Source organism: Dreissena polymorpha, chromosome 9 (genome assembly GCF_020536995.1).
Source record: "Dreissena polymorpha isolate Duluth1 chromosome 9, UMN_Dpol_1.0, whole genome shotgun sequence".
NCBI classification, from domain to species: Eukaryota; Metazoa; Mollusca; class Bivalvia; order Myida; family Dreissenidae; genus Dreissena; species Dreissena polymorpha.
The window spans coordinates 52667798-52690172 of record NC_068363.1 but is presented as its reverse complement, the minus strand read 5'-3'; the positions used below and the strand labels follow the sequence as shown (position 1 = coordinate 52690172).

Here is a 22375-nt window from a genome sequence, read left to right as displayed (position 1 = left end):
GATGTATTGTGCTTTCTCCACCAAAAAGGCATTCAGGCAGAATAATTCTTCCTACAAAGGCCTGGGTTTAATTCTAACATGAATAGCAATGGGGCAAAGCTTTCTGACACAGATTTAAGTGCCAAAATGTTTGAATGTGCATTAAAGGGATGGCCAGAGCATTTGAAGCAGAATTCCAATAGATTTCATGGAGCGCTTGTTGTGAATAAAGATGGCTTACATGAAAGGCACAAATTTAGAAATCTTATTTATTTGAAGACTTCATTCGAGCTTCATAATGAATCACTAGCACTTTTTGAAGAATCAAATACATGTTACATAATTATGTCAACAAATCTATCCAAGAATATTGTGTGGGCTTGTTAGTTTTGTGCCAAAACATCAATCCCATGGAGTCTTGTTCAGTATTTAATATTCCATGAACATTTCTGACAAACCTTCATTAAGATTTACTGAGTAAATACGTATCAGTGTAGTTGTGTGTTTGCAGTGACATAAGGCGAGTTTGAAGTTTGTTGACACTGGTACCTGAGTCTTCTTAGTCTATAAGGTCTGGTTTCCTGGCCTGTCCTACTCAAGTGGACCCAATGTTTGAGAAATAAATCATTAAATAAATATTCCCTCACATAAATGTGGAACTAACCCTGTTTAACCCTTACAATGAACCGAATTTTTAAGGCCTTTGCAAACAGTTTGGATCCAGATGAGACGCCACAGAACGTGGTGTCTCATCAGGATCCAAACTGTTTGCTATTCTGATAGTATTTTTGAAAAAAATCAAAGAAAATGCTAATTTTATAAATTTAGCAGACGACATTTTAGCAGACGACAAATTTCCCAGCATGCAAAGGGTTAAATCTTTCCCGCTCAGAAGCAAAGTGAAAATGGCTATATGCAAACAGCATAAATCGAGAGAAGTCTGAGAGTGACTCGATGTCTGTTAAGGTTTTATGCTGTTTGGTGCTCATCAGTATTTATGGTTTGGAAATGAAGCCTTTAAAACTTGAATCTAGTTAGAAAGGTCTTAAATTAAAGTTAACTTTCTGAGGGACTACAAATACGTCAAAATACGCATCTATTAGTGATAAAGGGTTAATGTTTCTGGGACGAGACTTCACGCACAAGAGTTTAAACGGGTTTTTCCAGAGCGTAACAGTACTCATATTCATGAAATAATCTACCAGTTGGACTGACCTTGTATGGAACATTATCAACTTAAAGATTGATATTATATACTAGTAGATAATATTGAAGTCAACAATGTCTGTACATGACTTTAACAATGTGGATTCACAGAGATAACTGATTGTAGGCACAGTGAGGCTGAACTCTAGTGTGTTACCTCATCCCTAGAAGATTTTATCTACCCAAATAATGTGGCTGATAAAATATTTTCCAAAAACTACTGTTTGGTGTCAAGGACTTTGAGCTTGCATATGTAGGTGTGAATTGAAATATAAGTGCAATCTAATAGCTTTTCGTTTTGGAGTTGTGTGATTTACAGTATGATTCTTTGAAGAAATCTTTGATGCTTTTTATCTTAATCAGTCTTTCACAAAAAAATGTTGGAAGATGGTACGAAATCAATTAAGGTATGTCTGATTTCCATATTGGGGGCGCAGAAAAGTAATCTTCTGTCACAACTCTGTTAGTTTATTCTCTTCCGATGTATTTGCATGCCTCAGAGCACATAATACAGATAAAACTTGTGATTTGCGAGAGTGTGTGAGGGATTCCTGTATAAGGATATAGGCCTGCAGCGATTCAGGCTTTAAAATCTTCAGCTTTATCTCAGCCTAGCGCTAATGTTTCCCAAATTGATGGCAAAGATTCTCTCAATTTTGGAGCCATTGAGTCGAAACAAATAGGTTTTTTAAAAGCATATGTATGGTATGTGTGATTGATTAAGCTTGGATCTGATGTTGTAGCACAGGCACCTGGTTACTTAAACTGTATACAGCTTATTCATAGAACATTTCAATTTTCGAAAGAGCTTAAATGCTTATCTCACACATTTATGTTTACTTAATGCCACAAATTTTATTTATTTTCCTGGTATTTGTTTCACATGATGACAGTTCTTTATTTTTGGATCATACAGATCATAAATGTTTGTGTGTTTGTTTACTACAAAATTATGTCTGTACTTAAACATGTCTTATGATCTTTGATAGGACAGGAACCAGGAGATTAATCCCAAGTTTTTATGCTGTAGCTATAGGACGATTCATCCTTAAGTAATAGCTGAAAATAAAAGAAGATTTTTCAAGCATTTTTTGCTTTCTTGGGAGCCTTGTTCTGGGAAAACTGGGCTAAATGCATGTGCATAGAGTGTTGCCTCAGAGGTCTCTTCTAAATGCATGTGTGTAGAGTGTTGCCTCAGAGGTCTCTTCTAAATGCATGTGTGTAGAGTGTTGCCTCAGAGGTCTCTTTCTAAATGCATGTGCGTAGAGTGTTGCCTCAGAGGTCTCTTCTAAATGCATGTGTGTAGAGTGTTGCCTCAGATGTCTCTTCTAAATGCATGTGTGTAGAGTGTTGCCTCAGATGTCTCTTCTAAATGCATGTGCATAGAGTGTTGCCTCAGAGGTCTCTTCTAAATGCATGTGTGTAGAGTGTTGCCTCAGAGGTCTCTTCTAATGCATGTGTGTAGAGTGTTGCCTCAGAGGTCTCTTCTAAATGCATGTGCGTAGAGTGTTGCCTCAGAGGTCTCTTCTAAATGCAGTTGTGTAGAGTGTTGCCTCAGAGGTCTCTTCTAAATGCATTGTGTAGAGTGTTGCCTCAGATGTCTCTTCTAATGCATGTGCGTAGAGTGTTGCCTCGAGTTCTCTTCTAAATGCATGTGTGTAGAGTGTTTGCCTCAGAGGTCTCTTCTAAATGCATGTGCGTAGAGTGTTTGCATCAGAGGTCTCTTCTAAATGCATGTTGTGTAGGAGTGTTGCCTCAGAGGTCTCTTCTAAATGCATGTGCGGTAGAGTGTTGCCTCAGAGGTCTCTTCAAATGCAATGTGTATGAGTGTTCCTCAGAGGTCTCTTCTAAATGCATGTGTGTGAGAGTGTTGCCTCAGAGGTCTCTTCTAAATGCATGTGCGTAAGTGTTGCCTCAGAGGTCTCTTCTAAATGCATGTGCATAGAGTGTTTGCCTCAGAGGTCTCTTCTAAATGCATGTGCGTAGAGTGTTGCCTCAGAGGTCTCTTCTAAATGCATGTGCGTAGAGTGTTGCCTCAGAGGTCTCTTCTAAATGCATGTGTGTAGAGTGTTGCCTCAGAGGTCTCTTCTAAATGCCATGTGCGTAGAGTGTTGCCTCAGAGGTCTCTTCTAAATGCATGTGCGTAGAGTGTTGCCTCAGAGGTCTCTTCTAAATGCATGTGTGTAGAGTGTTGCCTCAGAGGTCTCTTCTAAATGCATGTGCGTAGAGTGTTGCCTCAGAGGTCTCTTCTAAATGCATGTGTGTAGAGTGTTGCCTCAGAGGTCTCTTCTAAATGCATGTGTGTAGAGTGTTGCCTCAGAGGTCTCTTCTAAATGCATGTGCGTAGAGTGTTGCCTCAGAGGTCTCTTCTAAATGCATGTGCGTAGAGTGTTGCCTCAGAGGTCTCTTCTAAATGCATGTGTGTAGAGTGTTGCCTCAGAGGTCTCTTCTAAATGCATGTGCGTAGAGTGTTGCCTCAGAGGTCTCTTCTAAATGCATGTGTGTAGAGTGTTGCCTCAGAGGTCTCTTCTAAATGCATGTGCGTAGAGTGTTGCCTCAGATGTCTCTTCTGTATGCATGTGTGTAGAGTGTTGCCTCAGAGGTCTCTTCTAAATGCATGTGCATAGAGTGTTGCCTCAGAGGTCTCTTCTAAATGCATGTGTGTAGAGTGTTGCCTCAGAGGTCTCTTCTAAATGCATGTGCGTAGAGTGTTGCCTCAGAGGTCTCTTCTAAATGCATGTGCGTAGAGTGTTGCCTCAGAGGTCTCTTCTAAATGCATGTGCATAGAGTGTTGCCTCAGAGGTCTCTTCTAAATGCATGTGCATAGAGTGTTGCCTCAGAGGTCTCTTCTAAATGCATGTGCATAGAGTGTTGCCTCAGAGGTCTCTTCTAAATGCATGTGCGTAGAGTGTTGCCTCAGAGGTCTCTTCTAAATGCATGTGTGTAGAGTGTTGCCTCAGAGGTCTCTTCTAAATGCATGTGTGTAGAGTGTTGCCTCAGAGGTCTCTTCTAAATGCATGTGTGTAGAGTGTTGCCTCAGAGGTCTCTTCTAAATGCATGTGTGTAGAGTGTTGCCTCAGAGGTCTCTTCTAAATGCATGTGTGTAGAGTGTTGCCTCAGAGGTCTCTTCTAAATGCATGTGCGTAGAGTGTTGCCTCAGAGGTCTCTTCTAAATGCATGTGTGTAGAGTGTTGCCTCAGAGGTCTCTTCTAAATGCATGTGTGTAGAGTGTTGCCTCAGATGTCTCTTCTATATGCATGTGTGTAGAGTGTTGCCTCAGAGGTCTCTTCTAAATGCATGTGTGTAGAGTGTTGCCTCAGAGGTCTCTTCTAAATGCATGTGTGTAGAGTGTTGCCTCAGAGGTCTCTTCTAAATGCATGTGCGTAGAGTGTTGCCTCAGAGGTCTCTTCTAAATGCATGTGTGTAGAGTGTTGCCTCAGATGTCTCTTCTAAATGCATGTGTGTAGAGTGTTGCCTCAGAGGTCTCTTCTAAATGCATGTGTGTAGAGTGTTGCCTCAGAGGTCTCTTCTAAATGCATGTGCATAGAGTGTTGCCTCAGAGGTCTCTTCTAAATGCATGTGCATAGAGTGTTGCCTCAGATGTCTCTTCTAAATGCATGTGCGTAGAGTGTTGCCTCAGAGGTCTCTTCTAAATGCATGTGTGTAGAGTGTTGCCTCAGAGGTCTCTTCTAAATGCATGTGTGTAGAGTGTTGCCTCAGAGGTCTCTTCTAAATGCATGTGCGTAGAGTGTTGCCTCAGAGGTCTCTTCTAAATGCATGTGTGTAGAGTGTTGCCTCAGAGGTCTCTTCTAAATGCATGTGTGTAGAGTGTTGCCTCAGAGGTCTCTTCTAAATGCATGTGCGTAGAGTGTTGCCTCAGAGGTCTCTTCTAAATGCATGTGTGTAGAGTGTTGCCTCAGAGGTCTCTTCTAAATGCATGTGTGTAGAGTGTTGCCTCAGATGTCTCTTCTAAATGCATGTGCGTAGAGTGTTGCCTCAGATGTCTCTTCTATAATGCATGTGTGTAGAGTGTTGCCTCAGAGGTCTCTTCTAAATGCATGTGCGTAGAGTGTTGCCTCAGAGGTCTCTTCTAAATGCATGTGTGTAGAGTGTTGCCTCAGATGTCTCTTCTAAATGCATGTGCGTAGAGTGTTGCCTCAGAGGTCTCTTCTAAATGCATGTGTGTAGAGTGTTGCCTCAGATGTCTCTTCTAAATGCATGTGCGTAGAGTGTTGCCTCAGATGTCTCTTCTATATGCATGTGTGTAGAGTGTTGCCTCAGATGTCTCTTCTGTATGCATGTGTGTAGAGTGTTGCCTCAGATGTCTCTTCTAATGCATGTGCATAGAGTGTTGCCTCAGATGTCTCTTCTAAATGCATGTGCGTAGAGTGTTGCCTCAGAGGTCTCTTCTAAATGCATGTGTGTAGAGTGTTGCCTCAGAGGTCTCTTCTAAATGCATGTGTGTAGAGTGTTGCCTCAGAGGTCTCTTCTAAATGCATGTGTGGTAGAGTGTTGCCTCAGAGGTCTCTTCTAAATGCATGTGTGTAGAGTGTTGCCTCAGAGGTCTCTTCTAAATGCATGTGTGTAGAGTGTTGCCTCAGAGGTCTCTTCTAAATGCATGTGCGTAGAGTGTTGCCTCAGAGGTCTCTTCTAAATGCATGTGTGTAGAGTGTTGCCTCAGAGGTCTCTTCTAAATGCATGTGTGTAGAGTGTTGCCTCAGAGGTCTCTTCTAAATGCATGTGTGTAGAGTGTTGCCTCAGAGGTCTCTTCTAAATGCATGTGTGTAGAGTGTTGCCTCAGAGTCTCTTCTAAATGCATGTGCGTAGAGTGTTGCCTCAGAGGTCTCTTCTAAATGCATGTGTGTAGAGTGTTGCCTCAGAGGTCTCTTCTAAATGCATGTGCGTAGAGTGTTGCCTCAGAGGTCTCTTCTAAATGCATGTGTGTAGAGTGTTGCCTCAGATGTCTCTTCTAAATGCATGTGTGTAGAGTGTTGCCTCAGAGGTCTCTTCTAAATGCATGTGCATAGAGTGTTGCCTCAGAGGTCTCTTCTAAATGCATGTGCGTAGAGTGTTGCCTCAGAGGTCTCTTCTAAATGCATGTGTGTAGAGTGTTGCCTCAGAGGTCTCTTCTAAATGCATGTGCGTAGAGTGTTGCCTCAGAGGTCTCTTCCAAATGCATGTGTGTAGAGTGTTGCCTCAGAGGTCTCTTCTAAATGCATGTGTGTAGAGTGTTGCCTCAGAGGTCTCTTCTAAATGCATGTGTGTAGAGTGTTGCCTCAGAGGTCTCTTCTAAATGCATGTGTGTAGAGTGTTGCCTCAGAGGTCTCTTCTAAATGCATGTGTGTAGAGTGTTGCCTCAGATGTCTCTTCTAAATGCATGTGTGTAGAGTGTTGCCTCAGATGTCTCTTCTAAATGCATGTGTGTAGAGTGTTGCCTCAGATGTCTCTTCTAAATGCATGTGTGTAGAGTGTTGCCTCAGAGGTCTCTTCTAAATGCATGTGCGTAGAGTGTTGCCTCAGAGGTCTCTTCTAAATGCATGTGTGTAGAGTGTTGCCTCAGATGTCTCTTCTAAATGCATGTGTGTAGAGTGTTGCCTCAGAGGTCTCTTCTAAATGCATGTGCATAGAGTGTTGCCTCAGAGGTCTCTTCTAAATGCATGTGTGTAGAGTGTTGCCTCAGAGGTCTCTTCTAAATGCATGTGCGTAGAGTGTTGCCTCAGATGTCTCTTCTAAATGCATGTGTGTAGAGTGTTGCCTCAGAGGTCTCTTCTAAATGCATGTGCGTAGAGTGTTGCCTCAGAGGTCTCTTCTAAATGCATGTGCGTAGAGTGTTGCCTCAGAGGTCTCTTCTAAATGCATGTGCGTAGAGTGTTGCCTCAGAGGTCTCTTCTAAATGCATGTGCGTAGAGTGTTGCCTCAGAGGTCTCTTCTAAATGCATGTGCGTAGAGTGTTGCCTCAGAGGTCTCTTCTAAATGCATGTGTGTAGAGTGTTGCCTCAGATGTCTCTTCTAAATGCATGTGTGTAGAGTGTTGCCTCAGAGGTCTCTTCTAAATGCATGTGCATAGAGTGTTGCCTCAGAGGTCTCTTCTAAATGCATGTGTGTAGAGTGTTGCCTCAGAGGTCTCTTCTAAATGCATGTGCGTAGAGTGTTGCCTCAGAGGTCTCTTCTAAATGCATGTGCGTAGAGTGTTGCCTCAGATGTCTCTTCTAAATGCATGTGCGTAGAGTGTTGCCTCAGAGGTCTCTTCTAAGCGAAAATTCAGTGCAGGCAGAAATTGTCTTTCCTGACCTAAGCCTGTATAGACTGCACAGGCTAATCTGGGATGACTTTTTACGCACATGCATCAAACCCTCCTTTTCCCGAACGAAGCTCACAGATTTGTATGCAGTACCATAAGACAATTCCTCAGTAAGTGACTGCTATGAATGAAATAGGATAGTTAACCCTTTAAGCGCTGGAACCGAATTTTAAAGGCCTTTGCAAACAGTTGTTATCCTGATCAGACGCCACAAAACGTGGCGTCTGATCAGGATCCAAACTGTTTGGTATTCTGATAGTGGTCTTTAAAAAAAAGTGATGAAAATGATTATTTTAGAAATTCAGCAGACACCAATTTAGCAGACGACAAATATCCCAGCATGCAAAGGGACTTTAAGGGTTAAAGAATTTGATGACTTTTTAGGTTTCCTGCATTATGCATCCAAATGGGAAGCAAATAACCCTGTTTTTATGTTGGCTTCATAATGTAATCTTAATGTTCCTTGTCTGGTAGTTTGACATCACATTCCACAAGTGCTTTTAGACATTCATTAGTTACTTATTGCAGTAACTTTTTTATCTACCTGCATCAAATGTTTATTTTCCTTATTTTAAAATTCTCAGTTTACATAATTATGTTAACAATATTTTTTGCACTCCATATCTGGTACAAAAAAGATGGAATTTTGTTGTCGCCATGCATTTATTGCTGTGAAACCATACTGAGAGAGATGTGTATTTCATGCTAAACCAAGCAGAACTGAATCCATCACTGAAGAAACACACTGATGTCGCTTGTTGTTAATATTTTTACCTTCAGGGGACATTTCTTTCTGTTCTGGTAAACTGTTCTATGTTCTACAAAGTTGAAAGGCCATAGTGATTTCTTATTGACAGGTAATCAGTGAAAAAGGAACAAATACTTCAACTGTTGATAGTGGTTTTAAGGGTGTTGAGAGGGTTACACTCTTTTACTTCATGGAAATGTTTAATAATGCCTTTAAAAGGATTAATTTTGGTATGTATATTACAGGTTTTCTTATAAATTGTTTTTAACAGTTTTAAACTTTGCCTTGTTAGCTGATCTGATCTCTGTAATTGCGAACGTAATGATCTTTTCAGCAATATCCTATTATATAAGTATATATTTTATGTTGTTTTTGTAGTTGATATAATCTTGAAAGACTTGATTGATTCCTAGTTTACCCCCATCAACTCACTCTGTTAGATATACAAATGTATTGGTAATTACCTTTCTGATGTTTAAAAGGAATGAGTGCCATTAAGATCTATTTACCGTAGATACAAATACAAAAAATTGTGACTGTTTTTCTTCGCATCAAAGGCTGTCGGTGACAAATTTATTATTAAGTGAAGAACCTAGTTCCAGTCTATTGATTTCACATAAAACTCACAGCCTAAGAACCGAAAAACATCAAATATATCGTCACTGATGTATGATAGCCGGGATGACTTCAGGTGACTAAGACGGTACTGTACTGTAAACAAGTTGACACTCCTGTAATTTTTCGACTGTTACGAGGAAATCATCTTCCATTAAACATGCTCTGAAATCTTTGGCAATTTCAAATCTACTGGCCAGAGGCAACAGGTAAAATCAATTAACTTGAGAAATTGGTGATGTCAAACTATGGTAGTATCAACAGGCGACAGGGATCTGTAAAATGGAGCTATATGATTGGTCAGAGGTTGACAGTTCTCTAAAAGGCTGTCTACTGCACTAAAAACTAGAATCTGATTGGTTGCTCTCACTCACACTCAAGCTGCCTAGCAGTGATATTGGAGGATACATTGTTTTATCGATGATATGATTATAAGTTTGGTGAGAGCTGATTGGGCCGGTCCAGTGATATTGCAGCTGAGAGAGATAGATAGAACTTGTGATGGGAATTAAAGCAGTGTAGTTACTGACTGGGTGTTAACTGAATACATTTTATGGAGTAGCTTGATTGATAATACACTTGAACATGTCAAATTTAATGGTGTATTGAGTATGAATATTAGTGACAGTACAGGGTTGAGTGGACTGATATATGTGAAATTGGACTTTATCTTCACTTAATTTTTTAATTTATTTGTCGACACTTTCAACTCGGAAACTTGTTATGATGCTATTTATTGGAGTTTACATAATAATGGTAAGAAGAACTTATTTAGAATATCTCTCAACTACTCTTGAATATTTATGTCCTTCAGGAGTAAATAAAATAAAATTCTACAACTTCATGAATATTTATTACAACCTCATCAACATACTATTTGCAACTGAACAAATATTTTTTTAAATATTTATGAATAATTCTTAAAAACTTTTTACCAGAATTAAAAAACAACAATCTAATTTTATGTTCACTAGCCTTGCTTATAAATAAGTACATTTAACAACAGTGTGTACAAAGTTCAGTGTATTTCAGATAATGGTCAAGCTTAAGTAGGGAAAATCAGATGTTATATGGAAATCCTTCCTTTAAATGAAGTACTGGTAGTTGAACAGTGCGTAATGCAATGCAAGGGAGCTTACTGTGTTTATGGAAATGATTTAAGAAACATATAGTTGTTTCCCATGCATAGGAATTATTTTGGATGTTTTTTATTCAATGAATTATCAAAGAGTAGAATATATATATGCAGCATTGACAAACATGTTCATAATTACATAGGTTATATATTGATACTATTTCTTTACATTATTTGTTTATTTTTCATAACATACACCGCATATCTAACTATTAACTATTAACCTGCCATTTAACAATTTTGAAGAACTTAAAACAACAGCAACAATTTTATGGCAGCTCAAAACCAGTTTTTTACTATTTTCAGGCTAAACCAGCTATTCTTGCACAATGTCTGATGGTCCCTGCAAGCCAGATGAGGAGGTCTCCCTAACTGAAGGGGGCATTCAGCGAGCTGGCCGAGCAAGAATCTGCAAACAGTGCAAGTTCACCACACGTGACGTCAGGGCATTCTCCAATCATCGTCTCCATGCGCATGCAGAGGAAAATAGTGAGGATAATTGCAAAACAGTGACGCGAAAGAATAGTTTGAGAAGAAAATCCTCAGCTGCTTGTGAGAAGATTGCATCAATGGAAGAACAAATGGAGGTTACCAGTGAAGATCGTTCAGCAAGCGCTGCCAATGCAGTAGACACATATCCTAAAAGTGAAAACATTACCAAACTTGAACAAACAACAGACATGACCAGTGACCAGATTTCTCCAGAGTTGTTAAGCAGCTTGGCACTAGCGCCTCGAAAATCTTTTGGCTCTGAGAAATCAAAAAACAACACAATGGACAAAGTCAACAGACATTTTGAAGAAGCCCTTACGGATAGCAGAGATGATGAGCACGACGATGAAGATCGTCTTGTGATTGCTGATGGCAGCGATAATGAAGCAGATAGTCCCGATGATCATGTACCTAGTCGAAGTGGTAATATTCAAAACAGAAACTACCTCTGTGAAAACTGTGACTTTACCTCCAACAGTGCTAAAGCATATCTGCGCCACCATGTTGATGTTCATAACTCGGGTATTGTTATATATGAATGTGACATTTGTGACTATGCTACCAAGTACAAGCAGAAATTACCAAGACATCGCAAACTTCATTTCAGTGGAAAAGATGGTCCGGATGAATCTGATTTGGAAAATAAATTCGCAGAAGGAGAGTTGAAAGGGACGGCAGAGAACAATGGAATGACTAGCATAAACATGGAGCTCATGAACGGAGAGGAAGATATGGATGATGGGATAGAGGCTGATGAAGATGATGAAGAGGAAATGGTTGCTTTGTCTGCTCATGACGGCCATAATTTAACAGCCGGTTCAACACCCATGGAGGCAAAGAAGAAGAGAATTCGACAAGAGGTTGATCCATTGAAATATTACGAAGTCATGGACGAAGTTGGTGTTAAATATGCGTGTTCAAAATGTGGAAATGTTTATAAATGGCGGAAATCGCTGAATAAACATTGGAAAGAGAAGCACTGTGGTGAAATTCCAGACCTCACTAAACCTCCAGCCACTCTGCAGAACTATACATTGTACTGTAGATACAAGACAAAGTTTGGAGGACCACCACCGGCCGCTCCCAATGTAGTTTATGGGGCAGCCACTGCCAGTCCAGCCAATCAGATGAAGGCTCACAGAGCAACGCCCACTTCCAATCACAGCGAATCCGGTAGGGTGAAAGACGAACCCCAAATCCATCAAACACCAACCTTGTCCAATGTTGTGATGCCAAGGCAGATTGGGCCATTTATTGCAGGCACCACTGTCAACAGCGGCCCCCTGTTCAGTCCGGTGAACCGTTCTAACCATACAAACCATATGACCCCAAGGTCTAGAGCAGCAGACTCACATCATGAGATGAGACATGTGGTCAATTCCATGCAAGTGCAGAGTGGGGGCAATCAGTCCCAAAAACAGTTTATGCCTCATGAAGTGTTTCAGCAGCAGAAACTGCTACCAAAACCGATGCAACAAAATCAGCAATCTGAGCCTCTGGATTTCTCTAAGAAATCTTCCGAGGCCAGTGGAAAGTCGGAACCATCGTGGCCAGATACAAACAGCGAGAGTGACAGCCTTACTGAGATGCCTATATCACTGATGGTATCACAGGCCAACAGTCAGATAGCAGCTGCCATGAAACATGGCCAAGAGATGAATGACAGCATTGAGGCATCAACATTGAGGTGTGGCAAGTGTAACTACATTGCAAAAACTCTGGCTGACTACAGCTCTCACATGGCTCTTCACTTAAACAAAAGAGCCTTCAAGTGTGCAGAATGTGGTTCTCATTTTACTGGAATTGATGAACTAAACAAACACTTCATGGATTATCATTCAGAGAAGATACAAGAGCACAAAGAAGCAATCCAGAAGATTCCCCATGGCCTTCAGCAAACATACCATCTGCTAAAAATGCCTCTGGACTCCATCTCAGGTCTGTCTTCTCAGGAACTAATGTCAAACGAACCAAAGCAGTTGAAATGCAGCATGTGCAGTTTTGTAGCCAAGTGGCCAGCAGAATTGCAGAAGCACGCTGTTTCGCACTCTGAAGAAAGACCCTTCGTATGCATGGTCTGTGGCTCAACGTACAAGTGGAAATGGGACCTTGTGAAGCATTTTGAGAAAAGTCATAGCACCCTTCCAAACCCATACAAGAGGCGTGAGGGCGGTGGTGTGATGGCCAGCAATTCACCTGCTACACCTCCCCCAGACATGATAGCAATGGGTAAATCGCAAGCCAACTTGATGGACATGAGTGCAATGTCATCTAACTACAATGACGAAGAAGTTTATTCTGCAGGCAATAAAAGGCGCCTATCAGAGTCTGAGAGCTGGGATGCTGAACATTACTTGAGGGAGTATTTAGAAAGGCAGGCTAGAGACAGAAAAGAAATGGGTCAACTAGAATTGCATTCGCATCTGCTCATGCAAGCCAGGGGCGCTTTCTCTGATCCTGTGAAGAGGGTCAAGGTTGAAAATCATGATATTGAAGACTATGATAACCAAACTCCTAAACGAATTGTTCATGAAGCACTCAAAGAAAGACTGAATTCTGGCAACATAAAACATGAAGAACTCACACCAAGCAAAGACAAATTATCCGACAAGAAAGACGCTAAAGGGGAGGTGGTGCTTCCATACAAGTGCACAGTTTGTGAGTATCGCGCAAGATGGCCCTCTGAGATATCTCAGCACATGAAGAATCATTCCACCGAGAAACCATACCACTGCCCACGCTGTAGCTACAAGAGCAAGTGGAAGTGGGATGTTGTGAAACATCTACGTCGCTGTGGTGGAGGCACCGTCCATGACGTCATTGACACGACCAAGATGAAGAAGATGGCTCCTCCAAACATCATGGTACTGCCAATGGGTCACTCCGGTCAGCAGAATGGTTCACAGACTCTGAATCAGCCTAAAGCCAGTCTCAGCCAGTCTGTGTTCCCAGGGGGCCAGCGCTATAGCTCCCTTAGCCCCGCTATGAACTTGCCAATGTCCACAGTCAGCAAAAGTCTTGCCAATAATTTTAATATCTTGTCCGGGAACAAAGATCACCAGGAGGCCATGGACGTGTCCAGTGACCCTGCCAAGCAGCCTGTGTTCCGAAGCCTTGTTAATCAAGGTTTTCATCATTGCCTTGAATGCCAGTTTATCGGGAATAGTCCGACAGAGCTGAAGCGCCATTCGTTGCTTCATTCAGAGAACAAACCATTTAATTGTAATGACTGTGGTTACAGCACACGTTGGAAGTGTGACCTGAAGAAACATATCAAGAACTATGGTCACCAGAACACTAGCATCACACTGGATGATGATGAAGATGGTGGCGATGAGGAGAACGAGAATGACAATAGCATGGAGCAATTCACAGAGTTGTCAGAAGATAGTGACGAGGACCAGTCCACATTGTACATGTGTCCACAATGTCCGTACAACTCCTACAAGAAGAAAGCATACGACCTTCACCTTAAGATACATGGTGGGTGGAGCAATGCTGTGGATGAAGTTTCCGAAACATCTTCCCCTCTGAAGGAATCAAAGTATAAGTGTTCCAAATGTGACTACCATGGAAACGACTTGTCCTCTTTCCTTCATCACAAGCGTTCCCATAATTTTGAGGAGGTATCCAATGGAAGATCTCAAGACTCACCGGTACCCAGTGAGGTATCCAGCAGGACTCTGCATTTAAAGCATCGCAGGAAACCGGTCAAACAGTTCAAATGTGACAGGTGCCCATATGTCTGCTTCAAGAAGTCAGCCCTCCATGTTCATGATGCCATGCATATTCCCAGAGGTACCGACACATTCCTGTGCATGTTTTGCGACTACAACGTCTTCAGCAAGACTCTACTGCTGCAACACATGAGGCTGCATCCGGATTACAACCCGGCCGAGTGTTCTGAAGCTGACAGCAAGATCACAAGTGTAGAGCTCGAGGAGATTGAAAGACTTGAAGAGGCTGAGATCAACAGTGATGACTCCAGAAGCCTAGAGGAGAACAACAATGATGGGGAGGCCTCAGACAGGGTGCTGGATTTCTCTTGTCCCAACAGTTCTCGAACAACAACGCCAGTAAATGGTCCAGTCGAACAAAGTGTCAAGCAGCAGGTGTCCCCTACTAACAACAATTCCCTTATCGGCAACATGAACAACAATGAGAAAACCAGTCCGAGTTCTGGAATGAACCTGCCTTGTGAATGGTGCTCAGCGACGTTTCCCAATGTGGTGGCCCTGTACCACCACAGCCGGAGTCTGCACCCCAACCAGCTGAAGGCCCAGGAGGCCGGTGACATCGCAGCCAGGCAGGCACCCAGCAAGGGAATGCAGCTGGAGCAGATTGTGAGAGAGAGGCAGAAAGAATACCAGGTGTACCATCATCAGGTGACCTCCCTATCGCCTAGCATCGTGCTTCCATTTCAACATGCTCCATCAACATCAAATGCACAGAGTCTTTTGAATAAGTTGGTTCCTTTGGCTCCAAAGCCATCAAGTTTCCAACAATCTCCTGGGCAACAAACATCGCCACAATCCCTGCAGCTGGACCAGTCAGAAAGAGCCAGAAAGAGTATCACACAGCAGAAGAAGTCTCGGTCTTTTCAGTGCACAAAGTGCACATTTACTGCTCCCAATGCGGTCACCTATTTGCGGCACATCGAACGGCATGGCAGTAACTGCAAGCACACCTGTTTGTTCTGTGACTACAGTATTGACAGGCTGAATCTTCTGTATCAGCACATGAAGGGCACACATGGCGCACAGTGGGCGGGAAGCCCGGAGGAAAAGATCAGTCATGTTGTCCTGGGAGAAGACAGCAACAATAACTTAATAGATGAAATGAATGATGAGCAAGCTGAGGACATGATTGGAGAAAGTCTGGACATGGATGTTGAAGGCAATGATGCAGAACGTGGCGTATTGTTTGCTTACCAGGAGAAGGGGATTGTGCCTAAATTGGTATTACTGGAAGAAAGCGTGTGGCGGGGAATTCCACTGAGTATTTGCAGCCTTGAAGGGAAGCGTCACTTCAAGTGTCCCAAGTGCATGTATATCAATGCAAACGCAGCGAACACTGCCAACCACTTTCAGCAACACGGCCAGAACCGACGATTCCGATGCCACCAGTGCGACTATAGCGTGGACAATCCAAAAACCATGCAACATCACCTGGAGAGCATTCATCCCAAGGAGCCAAATTACACTCTGGTGAAATCTGCGAAAAAGCCGGAAGCTGTCGCTGCCCCAGCACTTCATTCCTGCCCAAAGTGCCCCTACAAAACTACCGAGAAAGTGAAGCTAGCCATTCACATGGAGAGGCACTCGGGCACGGGCAGGTTTGATTGTCAGCTATGTGACTACAAGGTGGACCAGTATGGTCATCTTCGTCAACACGCCAGGCTTCACAAGAAGGCAATAACTTCTCTTGTCTCCGCTGACGAGGCCATGTTCACCACAGAACGGTCCTTTGAAGATCAAGAATTTGCCAAGCGTTGGAACGATAATAACCCAGTCGATCAATTGAACAGAAGTGATAGCAGAGTTTGCTTTAAATGCAGTCAGTGTCCTTTCTTCACGTTTAAGAAAGAGAAGATACTGAAACATCGATTGTGTCATATCAGCAAAGGTCCATACGCCTGTCAGGATTGCTCATTCAGTACTAATTTCACGAATGACCTCGAAGAACATGTGCAATATCATAGCACTCTGCAAGCACCCAGCGATCAGGCCCTTGAGTTTGTACTGGATCCATTCAGTGAACTGTATAAGGTACTTGAGAAGTTCCCTGATGATCTTAAAGCAGATAACTGCATGGAAAACCTTGAAGAAGATTATACAATGGACATTGATAATGACATGGAAGATGATGAAGAAGCTGCCTTGATGGAAGAGGAGCTGAGAGACACAGTTGGAGGGGCCCTGGATATGGACGTGCGGGATAGAAATGGTGAGGTTGGTTTTGATTCAGAGATTCAGTTCCGTAATTACAAGTGTCAGGACTGTCCATACAGCAGTAACAGCAATGCAGAATATTCCAAGCATCTTAAGCTACATGGTTGTGACAAGAAATTCAAATGTGACTTTTGCTCGTACAGTCTTGATCGAGTCAACCTTATTTCTCAACATCGTAAATTACACTTCCAGGAAAAGAGTTTTGAGTCGACCCCGTTGATTGCAAAGCTGCTGAACAAGAATCACGAAGAGTATGAAAGCTTGCTGGCCAAGATTGGAAACGAGATTGCACACCCCCCAGCAGAGACTGGATCCAAAGTTTGCGACGAGTTCTTGGAAATGTACCTGAGCCAGAATGTGGGTGATGACAAAGGCAGGTATTTGTGCAACAAATGTCCATACAGATGCCAGGCATTGAAAAGTTTCCGATGCCACATTCAGTGGCATGGGATCAATCGCAAATACAGGTGTGACTATTGTGACTGGAGTGCTGATAGACTGAACTTGTTGATTCAACATCGTCGGGTGCACTCGGGTGAGAAGGGTTTCATTGCCGCACCTGGTGAGATTGAATTCTTGAACCGTGACTTTGTACTAGATGGGGACAGTAATGATGTTACAGTGGGAATGGCATTAGTGGAGTATCAGGACATCCCACTCTCCCCATATGACCCCAAAACCTCTCCCAAAAAGAATGCCTTTGGTCAGAAAATCTACTACTGCAAAATGTGTCCATTCAAGTCTGAGAATACAAACACGTTCTCCTTCCACAAGAAACTGCACTGCATTCAGGCCAAGTACAGCTGCTCAGAATGCTCGTACAGCATTAACAACATTACCTCTTTGAAGGAACATATCAAGCTTCACAAGAAGGAACGAGAGCAAATCCTCGCATCGTTGACAGAAGGTGGCACAAAACACAAATGTCCTAAGTGTCCTTATAGTTCTACGAACAAAAACATGCTTGTGAATCATATGTCGATGCACGGGGCTGGACGTAAACATGAGTGCAAGGACTGTGACTTTGGTACGGACACTCAGGCGCTGTTGACACTACATATCAAAGTTCACAAAGATGGCTACTCTGAGAGCGATGTCATTGAGGAAATGGAGCTACTCGTGAAGCGAAGTCCAGACGTGATTGGGCCGCAGCTGTATATGTCAACAGCAAATTCTCTAGACCTCGATAGCGATTTTAGTGATGGTAGTGATTCAGACCATAAGTGTGAAAAGTGCCCATACAGCACGCCATCAAAGGATGAACTGGGTAGCCATAACCAGCATCATGAAATGAAAGACAAGCACACATGCATGTACTGCACATTCAGTTGCTTCGATGAAGACGAACTTGTGCAACACGTTCAGGTTCATTTCCCGAGCACATCTGTAGACAAGGAAATGCTGCGATCGCTCAAGAGGCAGTATCATAAGAGAAACCTCTCTAAAGCCCTGAATGATGGGAACTTCACCACAAGCAAGGATGGGGAACCGGATTCAACAACTGTCACTGATGCTGCTAAAAGTGAGGTTGAAGCTGTAGATAAGACTCTGAACGATCACGCAGACACTAAGCAGGTTGAGAAGACAAAAGTATATGTGTGCCAATACTGCGAACGGGAGTATGATGACAAGGCCAACATGATCCAGCATGAAAAGCAACACCTTGTGGGCTCAAAGTTTTGATAAACTTAACCAAGTATCATGACTGAATCTTAATATTTGTATGCGGTTCTGCTATGGACAGATTAATGTCTGTTACAGACTTTATAGTGCTTGAAAAGTATTTTAAAGTGCTCATATTTTTTAGATGACGCAAATGTGTTCAAGTAGATATAGACTTGTGTGTTGATAGTGGTGCCACATTCCAGTGTTGCAAGAATGGGATGATGTCTCTAGAGGGACCACTCCATGGAACAGATCTCAGAAAGACCTTAAAGGGACCAGAAATAGGAGTCATACTTGATTGCCATTCCATAAATGTTGTAACTTTAAAGAAAGATATTTTTACAATTTTATATGTTAATTTTAGAACAAACTAATTATACTTGATCATAACATTTTGTCTTCCAAATGTGATCGCACAAGTGCCTGTACGTGTTTTTGGTCTTCCATAAATATCAATTGAAAAAGTATGGTGATAAACTATAAATGTTTTGTGCCTCAAATTGTTTGATCAGTTAGATCAAATTTACACTAGTTTTATTGCTTTTAGAACAAAGTAATTAATTGTGTATGTTTTCTTCAAGCTTTCATTTGATATTAATAACATTTATATAGCAAAACTTGTTTATATACTGTATCAATACAAACATTTGTACATTTATGTTTAAAGGTTTACATTAATGTGTTGTTTGATTATGTATAATCCATTTACATGTATACATTTTCAATATGTAATATTGTATGTGTTTAATGTCCTGTTTTATTCTCTGCATATCATTAACTATTTAGTGCAATGAAACATTTCTATGTTGACTCTGTTAATCATTGTTATATAAGGATAAATTGTGTTCGATAAATATTTTGTATAAAAACATATGTCTTTAAAAAGTACTGGCAAATTTAAATTTGTAATTATGTGAATAATTAGTCATGAATAAACTTGTCTACCATTTTTATGCGCCCGGTAGGGTGGCATATAGCAGTTGAACTGTCCGTCAGTCAGTATGTCAGTATGTGTGTATGTCAGTCTGTCCGTCCGTCCGAAAAAAAATTAACGTTGGCCATAACTTTTTCACTATTGAAGATAGCAACTTGATATTGTGCATGCATGTGTATCTCATGGAGCTGAACATTTTGAGTGGTGAAAGGTGAAGGTCATCCTTCAAGGTCAAATGTCAAATATATGGCGTCTGTCCGTCCGAAAACTTTAACATTGGCCATAACTTTTTCAATATTGAAGATAGCAACTTTATATTTGGCATGCATATGTATCTCATGAAGCTGCACATTTAGAGTGGTGGAAGTTCAAGGTCAAGGTTACCCTTCAAGGTCATTTTTTTAATAAAATTTCAAAGCGGAGTTCTCGTGAAGCTGCACATTTTGAGTGGTGGAAGTTCAAGGTCAAGGTCATCCTTCGAGGTCAAAGGTAAAAAAAATATAATTTCAAAGCGGCGCAATAGGGGGCATTGTGTTTCTGACGAACACATCTCTTGTTTGTGTAATGTATTTGTGTGCATTTTGTATTAAAAGTGCAATTTTGTGTATATAGTGTAAAAATAAAATGGATCGCATATAAGTGTAGTAGTTCTACTGGGAAACACGGAAATGGAATGTCTTGTTGCTATGACAATATCTTGTGTGTCAAAATGTTCTTTCAACATACTAAGGCAACAGCTTATGTGAGGTATGAATTAAAAATAGACAATATAGACTGTTCAACAATATATATGTAATTTATTATCAGTGCATATCATTTTACTTTCCTCCTTTTTTTGAACAAAAATGAAAGAATAAAAGAGCATTTATATTTCAATGTTCAATTATTTACAAAGAACATTATATGTATATATACAATCATTGGTAAACAACATGAATACATGTACTGGCATATTATTTCTGAACTGTAAGACTGAGATATAGTTGAGTGGCAAGCTTGTTGCATTTTAAGTGTATTACCGTAGATTAGGTTAAACAAATCATTGTCTTCCAACATTGTACAGTTTAGTATTAGAAAATTATGTATATAAAAATTATATAAATGTAGATTATATTATATATATAAATTGTATAGGTTTATTACTTACGAGTGCCTTAACTTCTAATTATGTATATTAGATTATTTGATACAAAGATATTTAGCTCTTTCAATGCCAAAACCTTTTAAAAAGTAAGATTTTAATGGTTAGACTGTTGTAAAATATGTAACATAATAAATAAAGTTTTTTTGCCATATATTAGACTGAATTTTATAAAGGTTTATTCAGCAATTTAAATAATATAACAATTTTATGAAAAATGTATGTTTAAATTGCTTACAGTTTCTCCTAAATGATTTAAATTACTTTAAATTCAAGTACAAACGTAAAAAAAATCAACCTATTTACTCCTAATTATTTCACATGAAAACAACAACACAAAATTGTTATACATTAACTATTGTAGTTTCTTAGTCATTGTATAAGTTATAGGTCTGTATATATATGAGTACATTTGATAACTGTACTACCGTATCTTTGGCGTTTATGCCATTTTATGCATACAGGACATTCCAATTTATTAAATATATTTTTTCATGTTCTACAACTTTCATGTTTTAAATCGGGTAACAAATAGTGCCTTATGTAAGTGAGACATGTGTTTGTTTTAAAATAATTCTTTGAAGACAAGTTGCGAGTGTGTCATGAGATAATGGCTCTAATTCCATATGCGGCCAGCGTAGCTCCAGGCCAGCCTGCGCATTCATGCAGTCAGGAGCTATGTGTCTACTTTAAAGCAAACAATGTAGTTCCTGAGCATATATGCAGGCTGACCTTGAGCTACTCAGGCCATGTAAAAAGATACATTTTTGCTTGATATGGACCATATGACATTTGTTCTATACTTGTTTTTAACACTGACCATTATTTGTGTGTGTGTGTGTGTGTGTGTGTGTGCGTGCGTGCGTGCGTGCGTGCGTGTGTTTAGCCCAAGTCCTTCACTTTTATGATATATTTGAATCTTCAAAATACCATGGAAGGGTAAAAAACTGAGTAGTGTGCCTTTTTGGTATCATTTTATTTATATGAACAAAATGAACCTAAATGAAACGCTAAATCAATGTTGAGGATGATTATGAATAACATCTGTGGGTACATTAAAAATTACACATACATGTTTAATTTTTTAAGAATATGGTATATTTTATTTTGCTTAGATTGGCTTTGAGTGTGTAATTGAACAAATAAAAAACCATAATGTTTATGGACCTATATATTGAATATAACAATGTACATTTTTCTGTACTCATCCTATGTGTTGCTTTTCTCTATGTCTGTTATTTTATTATTGTTTATTTTTTCTTGATTATCATTTAATAATTTATATTTTACTAGTCTCTGAACGATTTCATTTATGTTTATATTTCTAGTTTAGTTTTCCTTCCCTTCGTATTTCCTTATTTTTGCTATGGCCATTCTGAGTTGTTCTCACTTTTGGCCTGCGGTCACTGTTCTATGCAATAATTACAACTACTATAAATAAAATGTAAATTTACATGTGTGTTTTGTTTTTTGGTAATCTATTGAGCAATCCCACGTCTATTGCTCAGGAAATCAACAATGAATCACCCTGGGTAATTATTTATTATGCTCATAAGGGAAATCTAAAGATTTACTTTAAAGGGATCTTTTCACGGTTTGGTAAATTGACAAAATTGACAAAAGTTGTTTCAGATTCGCAAATTTTCGGTTTAGTTATGATAAATTATAAAGCGTTGCAACGCGAAACAATTGAATAATTTGGAGAGTTCTGTTGTTGTCGTTTAAATTTGTGAAACTAGGAAGATTGCTTATATTACGAATAAAATACGCATCTTATGTATGCTTGGCAGGATAGCTCAGTTGGCTAATGCGTTTTTGCTTCAGGATTCCAAGGGTCACTGGTTCGAGCCCTCTGCGGTCTACTTTTTTTTTCCTTTTTTAAATTTTATTTTTGATTTTTTACTGGAGCTTTTAAAATCTAATGTTTACATTTATCAATACAAAGCATTTAATGACAAACTTCAAAACATACCAAAATCTGTGAAAAGGCCCCTTTAAAACAGTTTTATATAATAGTTTTCTGAGAACGGGGCTTATTTGATCTCATCTCGAGTGTAAAGCTTAATTATGTAGTACAAAAAGACTTGCTCCAAAACAGGCTACATTTCGAAAAACCAACTTATCTGGAGATTTAAACAAAGCTGACGAACTGAAAATCACATGCTTTATCAAATGTTTTCATTTGAATGAATTTTCTAGTGTCATTGG

At 40.3% G+C, this 22375-nt stretch overlaps 1 protein-coding gene across 2 annotated transcripts; it reads left to right on the top strand.

Moving 5' to 3' along the window:
- The first annotated feature begins 1426 nt into the window (after positions 1–1426).
- LOC127844033 (zinc finger protein 142-like) lies at positions 1427–21620 on the top strand. Of its 2 annotated transcripts, none has more exons than XM_052373979.1 (2): positions 1427–1592; positions 10291–21620. In XM_052373979.1, exon 2 carries the CDS (start codon positions 10314–10316, stop codon positions 18108–18110), a length of 7797 nt encoding a protein of 2598 aa, XP_052229939.1. In that variant the 5' UTR covers positions 1427–1592; positions 10291–10313; the 3' UTR covers positions 18111–21620. The 2 variants fall into 2 exon arrangements, with proteins under 2 accessions (XP_052229939.1, XP_052229938.1); XM_052373978.1 differs by lacking the exon at positions 1427–1592 and adding an exon at positions 9260–9605.
- The last annotated feature ends 755 nt before the right edge of the window (positions 21621–22375 follow it).

What these genes read in the sequence shown, in the direction of transcription:
- LOC127844033 (XM_052373979.1), top strand. Translation starts at nt 10,314, where the DNA reads ATGTCTGATGGTCCCTGCAAGCCAGATGAGGAGGTCTCCCTAACTGAA.